At 36.4% G+C, this 15,327-nt stretch overlaps 2 protein-coding genes across 6 annotated transcripts in view; one reads left to right on the top strand and one right to left on the bottom strand.

The window, feature by feature from the left end:
• The first annotated feature begins 3,009 nt into the window (after positions 1-3,009).
• LOC132144544 (lipopolysaccharide-induced tumor necrosis factor-alpha factor homolog) lies at positions 3,010-6,585 on the top strand. 2 transcript variants are annotated; one of them, XM_059555140.1, is made up of 5 exons: positions 3,010-3,094; positions 4,523-4,593; positions 4,744-4,854; positions 5,649-5,817; positions 5,906-6,585. In XM_059555140.1, exons 2-5 carry the CDS (start codon positions 4,548-4,550, stop codon positions 6,018-6,020), a joined length of 441 nt encoding a protein of 146 aa, XP_059411123.1. In that variant the 5' UTR covers positions 3,010-3,094; positions 4,523-4,547; the 3' UTR covers positions 6,021-6,585. The 2 variants fall into 2 exon arrangements, with proteins under 2 accessions (XP_059411123.1, XP_059411124.1); XM_059555141.1 differs by lacking the exon at positions 3,010-3,094 and adding an exon at positions 3,157-3,179.
• A 627-nt stretch (positions 6,586-7,212) lies between these two features.
• usp7 (ubiquitin specific peptidase 7 (herpes virus-associated)) overlaps positions 7,213-15,327 on the bottom strand; it is a 29,816-nt gene continuing 21,701 nt past the window's right edge. For all 4 annotated transcript variants that reach the window (XM_059555138.1, XM_059555135.1, XM_059555137.1 and 1 more), the window contains exons 20-31: positions 15,219-15,286; positions 14,579-14,679; positions 14,337-14,490; positions 14,194-14,261; positions 13,998-14,106; positions 13,812-13,889; positions 13,584-13,684; positions 11,931-12,030; positions 11,646-11,765; positions 11,441-11,512; positions 8,714-8,804; positions 7,213-8,622 (exon numbers count right to left, since the gene is read on the bottom strand). In XM_059555138.1, coding sequence (XP_059411121.1) covers positions 8,516-8,622; positions 8,714-8,804; positions 11,441-11,512; positions 11,646-11,765; positions 11,931-12,030; positions 13,584-13,684; positions 13,812-13,889; positions 13,998-14,106; positions 14,194-14,261; positions 14,337-14,490; positions 14,579-14,679; positions 15,219-15,286 — 1,169 coding nt within the window. In that variant the 3' untranslated portion in view covers positions 7,213-8,515. The remainder of the gene's footprint in view (positions 8,623-8,713; positions 8,805-11,440; positions 11,513-11,645; positions 11,766-11,930; positions 12,031-13,583; positions 13,685-13,811; positions 13,890-13,997; positions 14,107-14,193; positions 14,262-14,336; positions 14,491-14,578; positions 14,680-15,218; positions 15,287-15,327) is intronic.

Genomic DNA, 15,327 nt, shown 5'->3' with positions numbered 1-15,327 from the left:
CGGCTGCAGTGACTTTGGTTTTCAAAAAACACAATGGACCAACACCAGAAGATGACATTGCACCCCAAATCATCACAGACTGTGGAAACTTAACACTGGACTTCAAGCAACTTGGGCTGTGAGCTTCTCCACCCTTCCTCCAGACTCTAGGACCTTTGTTTCCAAATGAAATATAAAACTTGCTCTCATCTGAAAAGAGGACTTTGGACCACTGGGCAATAGTCCAGTTCTTCTTCTCCTTAGTCCAGGTAAGGCGCCTCTGACGTTGTCTGTGGTTCAGGAGTGGCTTAGCAAGAGGAATACGACAACTGTAGCCAAATTCCTCGACACGTCTGTGTGTGGTGGCTCTTGATGCCCTGAGCCTCAGTCCATTCCTTGTGAAATTCACTAATATTCTTGAATCGATTTTGCTTGACAATCCTCATAAGGCTGCAGTTCACTCGGTTGGTTGTGCATCTTTTTCTTCCACACTTTTCCTTCCACTCAACTTTCTGTTAACACGCTTGGATACAGCACTCTGTGAACAGCCAGCTTCTTTGGCGATGAATGTTTGTGACTTACACTCCTTGTGAAGGGAGTCGATGATTATCACAGACCATTTTGAGGTGTTTTGAGTTGATTAGCTGATGTCATCATATTCTAATTCACTGAGATTGTGAATTGGTGGGTTTTTGTTAAATGGAAGCCAAAATCATCACAGTTAAAAGAACCAAAGACTTAAACTATTTCTGTCTGTGTGCATTGAATTTAATACATGAGTTTCACAATTTGAATTGAATTACTGAAATTAACTTTTCCTCAACATTCTGATTTATTGAGTAGCACCTGTATATAACAAGCTCAGTAATGATGACATGTACAAATAACCATAGGTCACACTCTTCCAGTGCACATCCAGAGGGAATGGGCAGACCAAGACAGCATTAGAAAATGTTACAGGCCCGATAAACCAGACATCTCACTACAATTATTTTTTCCGCACATCATCAGCAGAAGGTTTTCGTGGAATGTGGTATGTGGAACAGAAAATGTTTGGTGACAGCAGGTGGAATGCTGCCAGACGAGATAAACCACAGTCAAAGGAGTGTCACACAAAGAGACACAGCTGAGAAGCCGAGCCCACTCTCATGATATCAGCAGCACACACTCTTCCACTCCCTGCCACACCTGGAGAGCGCATGAAGTCCCCCCTCCCCTCACCCCTCACCCATTCATCTTAACCAGCCCTTGCTGTAAGTCAGTCAGTTTGCTAATGTGATTAAAAAAAGAAGGAGTCCGAAAAATGTGAAACATCCTTGCCAACTAACAATAACTATAATTAGTTTAAAAAAAAATAGTTTTCACTCTTTTCAGACCACTGTAACGAGATGTTTCTGAGGCCCTTTTAACACCCCTTAAACATGATTCACGTGGAAGGCCTAACATAGCCTATCAGTTTATATTGATATATTGATGATTTTCACTCATTTTATAAGCTGCTCATTTCATTCATGATAAGTTTGAAAAGATTCAGCTTGTTGTAACTGATCACACATCTATTAAAAATATGGATAACATTTTACAATAAGCTTCAACCTGTTAACATTAGCTAATAATGCAATGAACTGTCAGGAGAAAGCAGGCTGGATTCAGATGCGGGTAAACTCAAGGCTTTATTCGAAACGGAGGAGAAGAGTCACGGTTCACAGGTTACACTCGCAGTGACAGGATGAGTAGCAGATGAGTCACGTTTCACTCGCAGTGACAGGATGAGTAGCAGATGAGTCACGTTTCACTCGCAGTGACAGGATGAGTAGCAGATGAGTCACGTTTCACTCGCAGTGACAGGATGAGTAGCAGATGAGTCACGTTTCACAGGAGTACGTATAACCGCCGGACCGGAGGGATGAACAGCTGGAAGCTACTAGGAGCTCAAGGCTTGTAAGAACAAGGGCAGAGGAATCAACTAAACACACTGGAGCCTGAGGACAAGACACGACAAGGTGAGTTCAAAGAGCCGCTAGACGATCGGAGCTATTGGTATGAATAACAACAGTCTGACAATAGACAGAGAAACACAGGGAATAATAAAGGGGAAAAAATTAGAAGGACATAGAGAACAGGTGGCGAGCAATTAAGGTTAACAACGGGGAAACAAGGGAGGCGGGGAAAACACAAACAGGCAGACGCGGTGGCTGTCAAACCATCCCAACACACACACACCCACACCAAAAAGACAGGTGATTAGCCCCGAGACCCGACATGAACAAACAGGCATTTATTAATCTAGGTTAATGGTCATTTATAAACATACCATTATATAGTGTGTTTACAGACTATATGCAATTTGTATTTGAATCTTATTTTAAGATTATATCAAGAGACCAGATTGAAATTTTCACAGGGGGGTTACAATGACATTATCATTACTGTAAACAAAAGCACATATATACTAGGCCTATATGATATGACAGAATTAAAATGTAAAGCTTCATTAATAGCTGCCAAATGGCTTTTAACATACCATATAACATACTAATATCACTCCATCCTTCATTCTTTCCATCCATTCTCCAATCCACCTGTCCTGTGTATGTTATGTTCAATCTTAACCAATCAATCTATGAAAATTCTGGGTTAATTTTGAAGTTATGTTATGTCTATGTCTATACATAATAATCAAGGCTCCGAAATGGTAAAGACAGTAAAATCAGTTTCAAGAAAACATGAGGGTTAGAGCAAAGGAGTCACACAACTTCTGATTAGATATTTTCTGGCCAACTTCACAATCCTAGAATAATAATCTTTGGAATCTTGGAAATGCAAGGTGCGAACATTGAAAACAAAACACCTGCCACCACCATTCACTTTGCTGATTTTTCAGTCATTTTCAGTCGAGAAGTAGTATGTTTACATTCATAAAGCCCGCCACTTATACCGTCATCAGCAAAACTGGTTTTTCAGAGGAAAAAATACAGCCGCCCTCTTGTTCCTAAAACAAGGTGACAGAATATGTTAATATTCTGGGTGGAGTAGCCGAGTGACTATGAAAAGCTTGTAAACGCCATAGAAACTGGTTTAACTCTAACCATCATCGACAGCCTCAACAAGACAGGTAAGAAAGCTCCCTGCTCAAAGAAAATTTACTGACTAGACTGGCTGAGGTTTTGGAACGCTTAGAAGAGGGTTACATTTAAGAGGTAAAAATGAGCTCAGATGTTATTTTGAATTGTTTGTTGGATTTAATTAGAAGGACAAATATTGTGCGGCTGTTGATTAAGGTCATTTGTTTTTGTTTTGGTTTTTTTACAAATGATGAATACAACAAGTGAGTCATCTTAAGGAGGCAATAAAATGAGAACTGCTAACTTTACAGAGTTTCGGGACTAGTACAAGCCATAATAGAGAGTTATTTTAAGAAACAGCTGAAGAATAGAAGAAGAGTTCAAATAAGTGGAAATGTTAATAAAATCAAGCGTAAGATTTTGAGGCCTTGTTATGATCTGACTTTCTAACTTCACTTTGTTATGAATGGACAGCAGGAGTTAAAATGCTTCATTTAATAAAACGATTTTGACTGCTGAATGGTGCTTTTTGGCTGTGTGTGTTTTAGCTGTAGTAAAACAATTGAAGCATTTCGGCTGTTTGACGTTTCCAGGCCACCTCCTACTGATACACACCTAAACTTTATCAAAATAGCTTAACTATAATTTTGACAATTATGACATAAATGTATTGGAAATAGCCTATTTGATATTCTGGAGCCAATCTGATATATTTGGTTAGAGAACTTCCTGTTTCTTTTGAAAATGAAAACAAGATTCCATTTTTAGAGTAAATCTAAACAGAGATTTTTGCTAAATTATTGCAAATGACAAACTCAAGGCTGTTTCATGTCCAAATGATCCCTCATCAACAGTTCCTGGAGCAGTTTTTTTGGTCTATATGACAGACAATATGATATTGCTGTAGAATTTGTAAGTTTAACCGGCTCTTATTTTCCATGAGAAGTGCCAGGGTTTGTTTATTGGAGTATTAGTAACTCAGTCAGACATGCAGCAGAACAACATTCCTCTTCTGTCTTTGGGTGGACGTCTGTATCAGTCAGTGCCTGCATGGGCTTGTAACATTACTGTTGTCTTTTTGTTCACTAAGGCGTTTACCATACCATGAAAATTACTGCCACTTGACTTGTAATATGTTTGCATTTTATTCACTTTGGCAAAACAAGTTTGAGCAACAGAAAACTGGCAGCTACGCATATGTTGATAATTAGTGAAAAAGAGGAAATGAGCGTTCAGGTTATTTCACTGAGAAAGTCAAGTGTTTTCTTGGCGTCTGCCCATTTCAGCATCTTTACTGAGAATGTTTCTCATTTTTTTTACTTACCAATAACACACAATACAATGCATAATCACATTTACAGTATATTAGAACAGTTTTAGAGTGTGACTTTTTTTCAGTTCAGTTTCAGTCATTTTAGCATGTGAGAAATATATCGTAAAACATCATGTCACATACTGAGACTTCTATTTTGTCCCAGCAGTTTACACCCAGCCAAAGACAGAATGAGCACTGACGGAACCAGGAACCCACCTCCGTATATCATACCAAGTAAGTCATGCGACTCATGTTAATGGAATATGACTAAACACAGGCAAGCCAATGTGTGTGCAACAAATGTGAAATCCTGAAATAGATATATATTCCAGAAATATTGATATTCTACCTGTATTTTTATTTTTTTCCACTTGGCATTAACAGTAGAGGGTGAAAAGGGCTCCAACGTCAAGGTCTACAATGTGCACACTCCGTTCACGCCACAAAGCTCCACTATTAGAGATCCTGGAATCCAGATGGAATCAGCCAGACCTGGTGAGTCTGTTTCCTTTCATTAATCTTTGGAAAACTGTTCATTGTAAAAATCATCTGGAAAGAATTACCCATGTTTTGGTTGATAATGCCTGGATTTTACTGCATACTATATTGGATAGATGCTAATGTAATTATATTGCTTTTATACAACATTTAAATGAACCTAATATGTGCAGGGTTTATGGAATTCAGTTTCTGTCATGGAATAAAGATAAATGAATAGAATCTATAAAAAGACTTTCATTCTTAGAATTGCACGTTTCTAACACAATTCAAACTTTTTTCCTCACAGTTCTGAGTTCATATCTTGTACATTTGTCCCGCAATTAAGATTTCTCCCTTGAGTTAGGTCATATTTCTAACTTTGTTTTCCTCTGAATTCGTATCTTGCAATTTTGACCTATTTCCCCTCAGATTTTTTGGTTTAAATCGCTTTTAATGGGCACCTAATCTTGTGAATGAAAAGATCTGTGTGAAACAACTGACCATTCTGAGAAACAAAAGTCAGATTTGTGAGATGTTAACTTGGACATGTGGAAATAGTCAGCATTATGAGACAAAAATGTCACAATTGGTTAAAAAATAAATTAATAAATAAAAATAATTCCATGGTGGAACAAACAAACAAATGTACAACACAACATTTCTTGCAACTTTGTGACAATCGAGGGTTCCTGTCTAGAATGACCCTCTAGTCCCAAAGTTCCACTAAATAAATGAGATATTATTGGATGAAATCAGATCAATAATAATAAAGAAGACTAAACTTACTAAAACACATTCTTCTCCTGTAGTTCAATCAACGGAGACCAAAAACAAATTCGTCAGCTATGAATCATATGAGCTGGGTCGCAATCCAGGAATGGCCACCTGCACAAGCTGCCAACAGCAGGTCTTAACCAATGTCACCTACAAAGTGGGAGTTTACGCCTGGTTGATGTGCTTACTCTTCATCCTGTGCGGGTAAGAGTCCATTTGAATTGGCAGCTAAAACGATCAAAAATCTTGTGTCCATTATCAAAGCCAAACTGACCGTCTTCCTCATTTCCAGGTTTGTTTTGTGCTGCTGTCTGATTCCGTTCTTCATGAAGTTTTTCAAAGACGTCTATCACACATGCCCGAAATGCAATAAGATCCTGCACATTGAAAAAAAGCGATGCTGCTAACCCCATCCCGTCCCTTCTCCAATTTAAACACCACTCATGGATTTGTGTGGCACCTTACACTACATGAAGGACTGGAGGACACTTTCAGGCCAATGCAGACGCCATCTAGTATAACGTCTTTTAAAGCTTTGCGATCTTTGAGAACCTTTTGGTTTTCATCTGGCTTAGGCTTTATTACATTATATTACATAATACATTACATTATGAAATGAATATGAATAGTCTACATAGTTTTGATTGTATATCTATAGGACTCTAAGGGCTCAGAGGGCTGAGGAGTTTGTGGAACCATAAATGACGTGATGTAGTTATCAGTAATTTGGGCATCGACTGCACCATTTAAAACAGTTGTTCTCAACCAAGCCAACTTCAAATGGACTTTAAGATGACTTAAAAATGATATAAATTAAGACGATGCAATAATTGAAAAGTAAAACAAAAAAAACTAAAAAGCAAGATATTTATTTTCCGTTTACTCTAACAACTTTTTTTGTATTATTCTTTGAAGAACCGGGGTTCCCACATAAAGGTTGTTGGTATTGATGGTTCTTGGTCATGAAGAACCTTTATTATCCATTGGATAAAAGGTTCTTTAGATTATTAAAATTAGAAAATTAAAGTGTTAAAATGAAAGATTATTTGGGGAACCAAAAATGGTTTTTCCATGGCATCGCCATACATTCATCTGGACCATTTAAAAAAAAAAAAAAAAAAAAAAAACACCATCTAGAAAAGCCAGATATGAGGCGTCTTCATTCGTAGGTGCAATGTCTAGAGTTTAAAAATGCTGCAGAAGCAATTTATAAAGGATATACATTTTTATAGTTATGTCAAGCTCTACAAATTGTCAGGTACAACCTGTAGCAATGTTTTGAAAACTCTTGTGTGCAACGGGAGTCAAAAAGGTTGAGAGCAATCAATTCAGAATGCACCAGATCTCTAAAATAAGACAATGGAAATCATACTTCCAAAATTCACTTTTTGAATTACCCTACTGCTCAAGCTGACTTGTTATTGTTTAGCTATTTATCAATTCTGTAAATAGTCTGAATCTTTGATCATGTTAAATATGTCATATGTTCATTTAAATGGAATGGTCTTAAACGTAATAAGATAAAACTGAAATGTGTCTGTGCAATACCTTAATGTCAATCTGAACACCATGTGGAGTCAATTCTTCCAGGGCCATGGCTTTAGCTTTTATAGAAAATTTTATTCAACATACATTTTCCAGCAAAAAGGCAATATACAGGAAGAGTTGTCATACACTGCTGCTACACGGAGGAATTAGACTGAAGAGAGAAAAAAAAACAAAAATCAAAAATGAAAGATGTGATCTGCAGGTTTTCTTTGTACTGCACTTAAACGAGACAAACTGCGGCAATTAGTTAAGGAAAAAAAAACAAAAGACCTAATGAAACGGTCAGGATCCAAAATAAAACTACACACAAATGAATATGAACATCTGAATTGATCTGTACCCAACAATTCGGCGTTTTTAATTTTACATGTTCATTCTTTAAATATACAATTGTAATTGATTTTACAAAGCCAACTATGCACTAGGGAGCATTCCTTCGGTGCTTAAAGAAAAAAAACAATGGTATTGGTTCATTAATGCTGGTTTCTCAAAGTCTCGAACCAGTCTTCTATACGTCTGCAACCTCGTGCCAACAAACAGTACAACAAATCTGGAGCCGTCAGCAAGCGAGGCCTCCCTCCACATCAGAATAATCCCACAGCCAGTGACAGAGGAGCTAAAGAATGGGGGATACAAACCAAAGGGATATGCAAATCAAACTCCAGCCAAGATTACATTTAACAGTGCTGAGAAATGTAAAACCTTGGATATTGGATAAGTGCCAACGTGCAAGATGAAGTACAGACAATTTATTTCATTTTTATTTATTTTAAAACAGATGCTGTGGCTCTTTATTATACAGGATTTCCAGAGAAGACAAACTGAATTTCTCCAACCAAACTTAAGTGAGAAAGTAGAATCGTGTAAACATGAAAATGGACTAGTTGCACTAAGGGACCAGAAAATAGACAACCATGTCAGGGCAACTAGCAAAAGCTTCTTTTTGTTGTTGTTGCAGGATGGAGGAACCCTTTTAATCGTCTGGAAATGACAAAACTCCTCCTTCCATCGCCTCCACCTCACAATGCAGCAGCTTTCTTGCCGCAACAATTAAAAAAAAAACAAAAAAAAACATGAACTTAAAAAGAAAACCAAACAAACAAAAAATAAAAATCAAAACAAAAGTCTAGGACATACTGTTCCCCCTTTCTTGTTAAAATCCAATTCATTCTTCCAGACAAACAGGCAGTCAATAGTTAGAGAAGCCAAATCTAACAGCCTCAAAAGGAAAACGGGAGCATCAGCAGTCGCTCCATTAGCTGAAGACTGTGTACCCAGACAGCAGGTGTTAAAAGTGGTGCACACAAGAGGTTTGGTTAAAGTCTTTAGTATGGTCGGTTACAGTGGGGGCTTGTCAGTTGTGAATCTTGATCGCTTTTTCCAGATACGTGTAGCGACCTCTCTTTGGAGCTTTGTTGAAGTGGTCGAGCCCTAACCAAGGCCTCGGGTGCGACATGTTCCCTGAGGAAGGACAGAATACAGCCAAGTTGGCACACATGTAAACACAATGTCTACTGATTGAGACTACAGAGGTCAAAGGAGCGTAACATACCTGGCTGTGGCTCAAAGTCTTTCAGATTCACCTCGTAGTCTTCCTCGTTGATATACTGATGCCGGCCCATCATCACGATTGCAAACTTGAACTAAAAGTAAATGAAAAACAGAGGTTTAATCTTGTTTTGATGTCAACTCAAATGTATTTTTATTTTAATGAATAATCATATACTCAATCTGGACTACGATCTGCTAATGAGTGAGCAATGGTCATTTACATTTTATGTATTCATTTAATTTGACCTAAAATATTTATTTTTTATATATATATATATATATATATATATATATATATATATATATATATATATATATATATATATATATATATATATATATATATATATATATATATATATATATATATATATATATATATATATATATAGGGTGTAACCGTTCACAAAATCCAAAGTTTGGTTCAATACGACACACACGGAGGTAACTGGTTACGTCGCAATGTTGGAAATATTTCTGTTTTAAACCATGACGGCAAGTCAATGGTTATCACACAAGCAATGTGTACATTTTGTGCAAGAGTTATGCTGGTGAACGTCTCAATCTTGGACTATACAGGAAGTATAAGTAGAAACAATGTTGGAGTGATGACGGAGCTTTCAGCATCTGACACCGCAAATTCTCTCAATGACTACGAGAGACCAATCTACTTCAGTAATATGCAGGACAAATTCATTGTAATTTTAATTGAATAATAAAAGTTTATAATCATAAGCCAATTAAAAATAAGACTGTAACAGGCCTACATTAATTGGAAATGCCAAATCCTATTAATATTGCCAATAAATGATGTTTTTGAAAATATTTCTGGCTATCATCGACACAAGTTCATCGTCTTTTATTTTCTATATGTAATAGGATTAGTCCATCAAATCATTCAGTTTGTAATGTGTACCAAACCGAAAGCCTTGTACTGAGCGGTTCAGTACGAATGTGTATCTTTACACCCCTAATAAATAAATAAATGTATAGAAACACTACTGCTCTAAAGTTTGGGATCAATAAGACTTGTAATGTTTTTTTTTAAAGAAGTCTCTTCTGCTCATCAAGACTGCATTTATTTGACAAAATAGAGAAAAAAAAAAACTGTAATCTTGCAAAATGTTATTACAAAATAAAATAATGGTTTCTATTTTAATATACTTTAAAATAGAATTTATTCCTGTGGTGCAAAGCTGAATTTCCATCAGACATTTTTATAGGCATTTACACTCCAGTATAAAGTAAGAAATCATTATAATATGCTGATTTATTACCAGTGTTGTAACTGTAACCTGTGCTGATTAACATTTTTTTTGGAACCTGTAATACTTTTTCTAACAATATATACTACAGTTCAAAGATTTGGGGTCAGAATTTTTTTTTGAAAGAAATCAAAACTTTAATTCAGCAAGGATGTGTTAAATTAATAAGTGATAGCAAAGATTTCTATTGTTAGAAAAGATTTTTTATTTTTAATAAATGCTGTTCTTTTTAAACTTTTTATTCAAAGAATCCTAAAAAAAAAAAAAAGGCAGCACAACTATTGCCAACATTGATAATTCTTGCCAACATTGGTAATGGCTGATGGAAATTCAGTTTTGCATCACAGAAATAAGTTATAATTTTAAAGTATATTGAAATGGAAACCATAATTTTATATTGTATTAACATTTTGCAAGATTACATTTTTTTCCCCTACATTTTTGATCAAATAAATGCAGTCTTGATGAGCAGAAGAGACTTCTTTAAAAACATTACAAGTCTTACTGATCCCAAACTTTTGAGCAGTAGTGTATATATTTGAGCCGCAAATATATGGTGCAGCACACTGCTCAATATTCCACTCTGTGAATGTGCATTCCGCTCATGCTCACCAGAAAAGCTGAAAAAAATAACACAACGACAGTAAATTTCTATGTAGTATACTGGTTTCTGTTTGCAAGAGAGCTACAGTGCTGTAACATGGCAACGCTGACTGATCTACTCCCTGCTATGCTCTGCTCACATGTGCTGATAATAACTTTGTAGGACTATACATTTGAAAAAATTTAAACGGTTGTATATGATTGTTGAATACAACTGAATGAAAATACACTGATATTTCATATCAATTTCTCTGTCCAATTATGTGTTATTTTCAGTAAAATTAGGTTATTTATTTGGCTTGTTTTTTCAAATTCAGTGTCATAAGTAAAATTAAAAAGCCTTACAAAATTACTTTATTATTGAATAAAATAATAAATAATTACTACTAAGCATTTTTGGTTTTGGTCTTCAATAACTTACAAACAAGAATAATAAAACAAAACATTTATAGATGCAATATCTGAAAAGGACATCCTACATAACTCAAAAACGATCATTTTTATCAATCATTAAAATATTTTGGATCCATCATCAAGCGACACTAATATCTGATTATGCACTTGCTAAGCAGGAAATTGTTTATCCGTGTCAATCTCAAGGATGTTACCTGTTCATTCTTTTAAGTCCAAGGTAGTTTATTTATGATTAATGTTTCCCTATCGCTGTTTATAAGACAGTGCCACATTGTGGAGCCAAGATGAATTACATGACATGAGAAATTCAATATTGTTGCACAGTAAAACATAAGATAAACATACCTTTGGACAACAGTGACCAGAGATGTGCTTTTAAGGGTTAATGTGCAAAATAGTTCCAGGTTGAAGGAAAAAGAATTTGACATTTACAAAGCTTCTCTTACCTTCTCAAACTCTTTCTCCTGAATGTCAAGCATGCTCTGAATTCTCTTCATCACTTCTCTGAAGGGTTCCCCCTGCCACAGTAAATGCACACATTTAAAGGGACACGACACAAGACACATACAAACTGAACAAATGACAGCCATCCACCTACACGGCAAAAGAAAGCGGCAGCTGCCCGCCTACACATGCACTCAGCTAACACACCTGACGGATCTTGAGCAAAAAAGGAATTCCGAATGTGCCAAAGACTTCCTTGTGGAAATGTGCAACTGGAATCAGCATTTCATTCTCCTTGTCCAGGTCCACCTGGTCGAGAGGGATTTCCTGCCATGAAAGAAATGGAACTTGTTTCCAGGGGAACAGCATCCACAAAAGTGGCATCTCAGATGCAAAATCATTTTAAGAGGCTCTACAAGGGAACAGATCCTTAGTTGTGGACATCAGTGTATGATAGGCTTCAAGGGCTGACGTGTATCAGCTCTTCCTTACCTCTATTCTGAATGTTCGACTGGCTGCTGGAGATAAACATTCTAGCAATTCATCTTCCTGGTGAACCCCAATGATTTTGTAGCTGACAATTTCTAACAGCCTACAGAGAGGGCAAAAAAGGTACATGGTTGGCAATTGAATTGCCATTGGCTAGTACATCTTTTAAGGGCAGACAAGTATTATAATAAGTATTATTTAATAATAGAACTTTAGTAATTAGAAATAAACTTAACCATGTTTGAATGCATATTAGTCATTTTAACTGAACATTGGTGGTGCTTTTTTGATCATTCAGTGTAAAAAAAATAAAAAAAACAGATTGGGAGGGGAGGGCACCTAACAGAAATACTGATAAGATGATGATAATAATAATAATAATAAAACGAATTCTACTAATAAGAACTATAAAACAGAACGCCATTATTTTTGACAGGAAAATACAACAAAGAATATCTTTTACATAGTGCATCAATTCTCTCTCTCTCTGCAAGTGTGAGACAAAGCGACAGCGAGTCGTGTGCCTTCACACTAGAGAGTACAAGTGCGTTGCACATCAGATAAACTGAAAAACAGCACCGATCGCTTGACAAGACAATGAAACTCTGAAGTGCTCAGTTAGTGTGTTCAGCAGCGAGTGAAAATATATATGTGCTAAACTATACTTGGCTTCCAACTCTGGTGAGTAAAATCTGATCATTTCTTAGCCATGGGCTAATATAAGACATCATTTAGTCGCCCAGAGTGAAGATTTAGTCGCATATGATTCTGATTCACTCACAGTATAGGGTTGGTTAATTTTAGCAGTGAATGGGGTCAGAATTCTCATTATGGATTGACTCATAATGGTTTGTGGCAGTATCAATGAGTTATTAATGTTTGACTGGCTGATATCACCTCCAGTCTGTTATCCTTTCTCATGCAGTGTCATAAAAACAAGACATGTTTTTGTAGAAACATTAGGTATGTTGGATTAACTATAAATTGAACAATTACAATGCCTCTGTCCTTTATAGTGGGGGGGCTTAAAAGATTTATGGGAAGTTTTATGCAGCACACTAGTTACATGCACACTACTGTTCAAAAGTTTTGGGTCAGTAAGATTTTGGTTATCAAACGGTTTAAAAATGACAGTTTTAAATAAATGCTGTTCTTTTGAACCTACTATTCAAAGAATAAAAACAAATGTATTAGTTTGCGCTGAATTAACTGAATTTAAAATGTTTTAGCACCCAATCAGCATATTAAAATGATTTATGAAGGATGATGTGATTAAGATTTTGCCACCATTCTGAGGGGGAAAAAATGCATTAAAAATATTAAAATATAACATTATTTTAAATTGTAATTTCATTTCACAATACTGTTTTACTTTACAAAAAAAAAAAAAAAAAAAAATTACCTCACAAATCTTTTCAATTACTCCCAAAAAAAATCTAACACAAACCAGGGTTTTAAAATTTCAGTATCCCAAAAATTAGAACAAAATAATTTAATAATGATCCATTTGTTGACTGCAAAAACTAGAAAAACCTCAAGAGCCTCACGACCCATTTTTACCGCCCTCATGGAAAGTCCCTTAAAGCCCTCTCAGAGCAGACTCGAAACAGAAATCCCTGATTAATGAACAGTTCACTGATTTGAGAACACACAGACCTCAGCTTCTCTGAGCCTTTGTCAGACAGCTCCACTGCCTTTTTACATTCCTCCAGAAGGTCCCGAACACAGCCATGCTTGTCAGGGTATAGTGTGATCTCCTAAGGTGAGGGAGAGAAAATATTCACAATGATGAGTGTGCAGAACATCGTGGAAACATACATTACTGCACATGGCTGGCTGGCATGACAGTATATTCGATGTAGAATCATTGCAGCAACTCCTTACCTCCTCTCGAAACATACTGTTGAGCCAAATGGCTTTGAAACTCCTCCTGTTCTCAAAGTCTGTGATCTTCATCTTGAGCTGTGGGGAAGCAAAACCATGAATAAATCAGATGTCCGGAGCGTAACCGCTTAGAAGATCTCATATTCCCTTAGAGGAGCGCCAAGTGCAAGATAAGGCCTCTCTCACCTGCTGGTAGTAGAGCTTCTTAGGCTGCCGGGGCTTGAAAAACTGCAGCAGGTCTCTGAGAGTGCCTTCATAGTTGTGCCTGAGTGGGTTGCCAGGGCCATCTCTGTACCTGAGATGAAGAAAAATGGAGGTTCAAGGATGAAAACATGGGGAAAAGAAGCCACACTAAACTGGAAACTAAAATTAAAAGACGTACCCCTGTGACTTGAAGAACTGTAGGAGCATGGGGTCAGTATTTAACCTCTGTGCAACAGTCTTTGCCACCTGAAAAATAAAATATGAGATTAATTCTCTTTTGAATGTTACTTGCACATTCTGATCTAGTTTTAAAAAACCCACCTGGAAGTAGTTCATTCGGTTCGACAGTGTCACAACAAAGCCTGGGTCATTGTGAATGGTCTTGTCACAGAAGATGACATCCACACGGTGGTACAGGTCTCTGAAGTAGTCTTTTGCAGTAGGCAGCTCACTGGTTTCATTTTCAGGATCATCCCTGGTGGTGATACAATAAAAGAACAATCAATTTCAAGGCCCTGTTAAGCGGTGTAACATGACTTGGAATTAAGACAACGAATACTTACTTCTGGAACACAATTATGTCTCCGTCCATCAGCTCATCCAGAGCCTTGTCCAGGGAGACGTCATAGTCTTGTATTCGCTCCGTTAAATTCGGTTTAACTTCCTGTAACACAAAATGCATTTAGCGATATGTTTCTACGTAAAGCTGACAGAACACTTTTACACTAACCATTACGAATAAATGAAATAAACTAAAACTCAAAAGTTTAATCTGTACATTTTTTAAATGTAAATAATTTTTTTTTTTTTTATTAAAATGTTGAAACCCATAGTGATGCTTAATATTTTTGTGGATTCTTTGATTAATAGAAAGAATAAAAGAACAGCATTTACTTTATATAGTGAAGACATTTCTGATCAATTTAATGTGCCCTTGCTGTATAAATAATTCATTCCTGAGAAGTAGTGTACATACACTGATGTTCTAATGCTTGAATTGACTTGCAGCAGACAAACTCATTTTATTGTATTCTTTATTCAGAATGTTGTTTTTATTTGATTAAAATGAATTTTTGTAATATAACATTACATGGGGCAATTGTCCATTTTATTACATGCATATCATGCATCTCTAACCACTTTCTATACAAAACTCCAAATGATAAATGCATCATTCTGAATTCAGTGTAAACCAAGTCTTACCTCATAGAGGATAAGGCTAGTTCCCTGCTGAAACCCTGCTCTTTCACACATAATGGGCAGCAAGCCTCCTGTTTGGGTCAGGGTCAGAACAAAGCAAGTAACAGGAAGG

Source organism: Carassius carassius, chromosome 1 (genome assembly GCF_963082965.1).
Source record: "Carassius carassius chromosome 1, fCarCar2.1, whole genome shotgun sequence".
Classification (NCBI taxonomy): Eukaryota; Metazoa; Chordata; class Actinopteri; order Cypriniformes; family Cyprinidae; genus Carassius; species Carassius carassius.
The sequence above is the reverse complement of the archived record's forward strand: the minus strand, read 5'-3'. Positions and strand labels throughout refer to the sequence as shown.

Bases quoted from the DNA above. Each gene is read 5' to 3' on its own strand.
- LOC132144544 (XM_059555140.1), top strand. From the start codon at position 4,548: ATGAGCACTGACGGAACCAGGAACCCACCTCCGTATATCATACCAA. The intron at 4,594-4,743 runs GTAAGTCATGCG...TGGCATTAACAG, and splicing joins ACCTCCGTATATCATACCAA to TAGAGGGTGAAAAGGGCTCC. The intron at 5,818-5,905 runs GTAAGAGTCCAT...CCTCATTTCCAG, and splicing joins TTACTCTTCATCCTGTGCGG to GTTTGTTTTGTGCTGCTGTC.